Below are 3935 nucleotides of genomic sequence, written 5' to 3'. Positions count from 1 at the left end.
TTAAAGCACCAGAACTTCTATCCACCATTTCTTTTGCCTCATCAGTGCAAATGTCAACATAGCAAAAATGACAAACAACACTTTAGTATAACTATGACAATTATAATTGCACAGCCACTCTGAACAGGCCCTGAAGACCCCCATTCGTGTGTAGATCACAGTCTAAGAATGCTACTCTGAGGTATCAAACTGTCACTTCAGAAATACAATAAACCAATGAACTGTCTCTTGGTCTTCTCACACAAAGGTAGCTGGGAGGCAAATATATTTAACTGCTGTTCCATAAGACCCTGACTTGCCTAATGACTCATAAGATTATTTCAAGCTTCTTTTACATCTTGCTGCAAAGTTGAAGTAGCAACTCTGAACCAGTGCTGCTTCTTCTGGTTTCTATTCTTTCTTTATTTCGACTAATACATTGTCTTTGCCAACACATATAATTTTAATGCCCACCCAATTTTTGTTAATTAATTTATTTTAAATGTTACTAGATAAGGTATAAAGAAATTCATAAGTATGCCTATAGAAGTGAGTTCCTGGCAGGTTGATCAAAAGCAAACTTTTGACATTTCTCATAACTATGTAATATCATAATATTTTCTAAACTATGTAATACCAGACTCACAAGACTGCCTTTATTCCCTTAAGTTTCTCAGAAGAAGATATCTGGAAGAGGGTGGGAAAAGTGCAAACTTCCACTGTTTGTGGGGAAAGTGCTGGTCTGCTACAGAGAAAAAGGCAACATCTCTGACAATTCCCAGCCTTTGCCAGGAGGAGTCTCCTCCCCTTGGCATTATCTTTTGAACCAATGCCAAGCCCTCCCCATGACCCCTGTCCCACCTACATAATGCCGTTATTCACTCCAATGACCATCCCTGAGATCCTCTTATAAAAAAACCCAGTCTTTCCTGACCAGACAAACCATACCATATCCCACCAGAGAGGTAAAGGGGAGCTGAGAGAAGATGAGACCCAGGGAGGGGCTACTGCACACGATACAGGAGAATGCATGGGAGGTTCCCTTCCTCAGGGTGCACAAGAACTCTGAGACTCAGCAAGGCTGTCCTGGGAGGGCTCGGGGATGGGAGAGTACACAGATTCCAACTCATTCAGAACTGTAGAAGATGATGGATGTGACCAAGATCCCTTTAGTCCTAGGGGACTAGACAAGGAAAAAGACATGAGGCTGTAGGGTATCTGTGTGTTCTCCCACTGACCACGCTTCCTTTAGGGACTCCTGACTACCTCCTCAAGTCACAGACACCATGTTGCCTCCCATGGCCCTGCCCAGCTTATCTTGGATGCTGCTTTCCTACTTCGTGCTCCTGTCTCACTTCAAGGTGAGATTGCTCTGCCTCTAGCATAGGGTTTCCTATGAATCCTTAGAGCCAAGAAGAGGAGGAAGGCTCCTGTGTGCCACATGAGGTAATGGCATAGTGTCTAATGAACCTGCCTGCAGTTCCTGCATCATCACTCCTTCCTTCAGGTTAACTTGCAGTGGGAGGCTCCATGGGGTCCACTAACAGTGGAATGAGATGGCTTCCATTTAGTCAGTAGACTCCAATATAGACTGGTGGGAAAGTGTGGAGGGTCAGTAATGAGATGTGGGGAGGGACAATGACTGGAGGACCCAGTGTAGAGACAGCCCAGAGTGAGGAGAGTGTTGAAAGGTTGAATAAGGGGAAAGGGTAATAAGAGACTAGATGGTGCCCCATTTGCTAGGGCTATTTTGAGATAAAGAACTTCTGAAAACACAAGGGAAGATGAAGGGGTGTCAGGAATGTGGTCTTCCTCCCCAAGGGCAGGCTTAGATATTCCCCAAGGTCATCTTCCACCTCAACCCCCACTCTTCATTTTACCCTCTCCCTCTTCTTCCACCTCAGGTGCGGAACTCCAAAAGGAACTGCCCTCTGCGCGGATCCGCTGTCCCAAAGGCTCCAAGGCCTATGGCTCCCACTGCTATGCCTTGTTTTTGTCACCAAAATCCTGGATGGATGCAGATGTGAGTGGTTAGATGTGGGATTGGAGGTGACAGGGGAAAATCCATGCAGGTCTCAGGGGGAGGAAGGTCTTCATTCAGGAGAGTTCATTGGGAATGAGGATGAACACGCTTATCTTTCACATAGTCCTCCTCCCACCTCCCTTTGTCCTGCTCTCCCCCAGTGGGTCTCAGGCTCCCTCTCATTCTCTTTGTCTCCCTCAAAGCTGACCTGCCAGAAACGGCCCTCTGGAAACCTGCTGTCTGTGCTCAGTGGGGCTGAGGGATCCTTCGTGTCCTCCCTGGTGAGGAGCATTAGTAACAGCTACTCATACGTCTGGATTGGGCTCCATGACCCCACACAGGTGTGAGTATATCCTCCCCTCTCTGTTATTTCTCAAGGTGCTATTGTTGCCCAGATCCACTTCCTGTCCCCTGTCCCTGCCAGGAAGTACTTCAGGGAGCACTGGAACTCAGATTCTGGGAGACATTTGGAAGAATAGGAAGCCCACGAGGCAGCTGAAGATCTGAATTCTGTGGAGGTCCCTAGTCTTTAAATAAAATTAATCAGACTCTTGTAAAACTTTTACATATTTCTCATGTGAATCCTTACAAATCAATTAGCTGAGCTTCAGGGAGTCTGCATCTATTATTCTGAGGGAGTTCTCAATTAAGATAGGACCAATTTTTGCTCCCCCATACAGAATAGACATTATCTTTGAGGTTCACAGGCTAATCACAAATGCTACACCAATTATTTTTCTATAAGTAACATATTACCTTGAATGATTCCAAAGGTCTTGTGTTTATTGGCTGGGATTTTGAATAGCAATGAGGAGTTAAGGAAGAGGTTCCAGTGCAGAGGACTCTAGGGCAGCATCTGGAAGAGCAGACCAAAATCCCTGATGCTGGGGAGGAATCAGGTGTTATAGCTCAGGGGCCTGGCAAAGAGAGCTGCAATGGCCATTTTCTTCACCTGGCTGCCTCCTCTTCTTTATAGGATTCAGAGCCTGATGGAGATGGATGGGAGTGGACTGGCACTGATGTGATGAATTACTTTGCATGGGAGAAAAATCCCTCCACCATCTTAAACCCTGGCCACTGTGGGAGCCTGTCAAGAAGCACAGGTAAGAAACAGAAGAGCTGCCTCTTCCCAGCACTTTCCGCTCCTCATCCCCAATTTCTAGGCCTGACCTTCAGGAAATTCTTTTCAGCTAGGAAATGCAGCGTTGATGTGTCTTCTCCCATCTCCTCTCATCTCTGCTTTCTTTGAGTCTCATTCTCCTGGATTGAGAAACTGGTGAAGATGAGAAAAAAGCTTTAAATCCTAGGCTAAAACCTGGGATGCCTCTTCATTGGGTTCACAAGTTCCCCCAGTGCCATGCCTTTTATATTCTGTCTCCCTAGGATTTCTGAAGTGGAAAGATTATAACTGTGATGCAAAGTTACCCTATGTCTGCAAGTTCAAGGACTAGGGCAGATGGGAAGTCAGCAGCCTGAGCTTGGTGTGCAGCTCATCATGCACATGAGACCAGTGTGAAGATTCACCCTGGAAGAGAATATTCTCCCCAAACTGCCTTACCTGACCACCTGGTCGTGATCCTCCTTCTTTTTCCTTTTTACTCACCTTCATTTCAGGCTCCTCTCTGTCTTCCATGTCCTGAGATCTCAGAGAATAATAATAAAAATGTTACTTTATACTTGTATGCTTTTGTTTCATTCTTATAGTAAGAGCCTTTGGAAGAGGAGGGTGAAGCTGGCGGACAAAACACTGAGTCTTGGCTTCTCTCAATTTCACCCAGGCCTAAGGGGAAATTACTATATGAATGTCCCCATCGGTGTATTTGTGATGAAGGTGTGGGCCCTGCTCAGGCAGGGTTTGTGTCAGGAAGAAATGAAGACAGTGCTTCTCCACGCACTCACTGCCCACACATTGTCCTTGATGTTGTGACACAAT

The 3935-nt window shown here is 45.9% G+C and overlaps 1 protein-coding gene across 3 annotated transcripts; it reads left to right on the top strand.

The window, feature by feature from the left end:
* Positions 1-855: 855 nt before the first annotated feature.
* Positions 856-3681, top strand: REG3G (regenerating islet-derived 3 gamma). 3 transcript variants are annotated; one of them, XM_011968339.1, is made up of 6 exons: positions 856-944; positions 1255-1340; positions 1884-2002; positions 2206-2343; positions 2979-3105; positions 3386-3681. In XM_011968339.1, the coding sequence occupies exons 3-6, from the start codon at positions 1991-1993 to the stop codon at positions 3451-3453; spliced, it is 345 nt and encodes a 114-aa protein (XP_011823729.1). In that variant the 5' UTR covers positions 856-944; positions 1255-1340; positions 1884-1990; the 3' UTR covers positions 3454-3681. The 3 variants fall into 3 exon arrangements, with proteins under 3 accessions (XP_011823729.1, XP_011823730.1, XP_011823728.1); XM_011968340.1 differs by having other exon boundaries at positions 1153-1340; XM_011968338.1 differs by lacking the exon at positions 856-944 and adding an exon at position 1590 and having other exon boundaries at positions 1266-1340.
* The last annotated feature ends 254 nt before the right edge of the window (positions 3682-3935 follow it).

Source organism: Mandrillus leucophaeus, unplaced genomic scaffold, assembly GCF_000951045.1.
Source record: "Mandrillus leucophaeus isolate KB7577 unplaced genomic scaffold, Mleu.le_1.0 Scaffold84, whole genome shotgun sequence".
NCBI classification, from domain to species: Eukaryota; Metazoa; Chordata; class Mammalia; order Primates; family Cercopithecidae; genus Mandrillus; species Mandrillus leucophaeus.
This window is presented reverse-complemented; position numbering and strand designations above follow the sequence as displayed.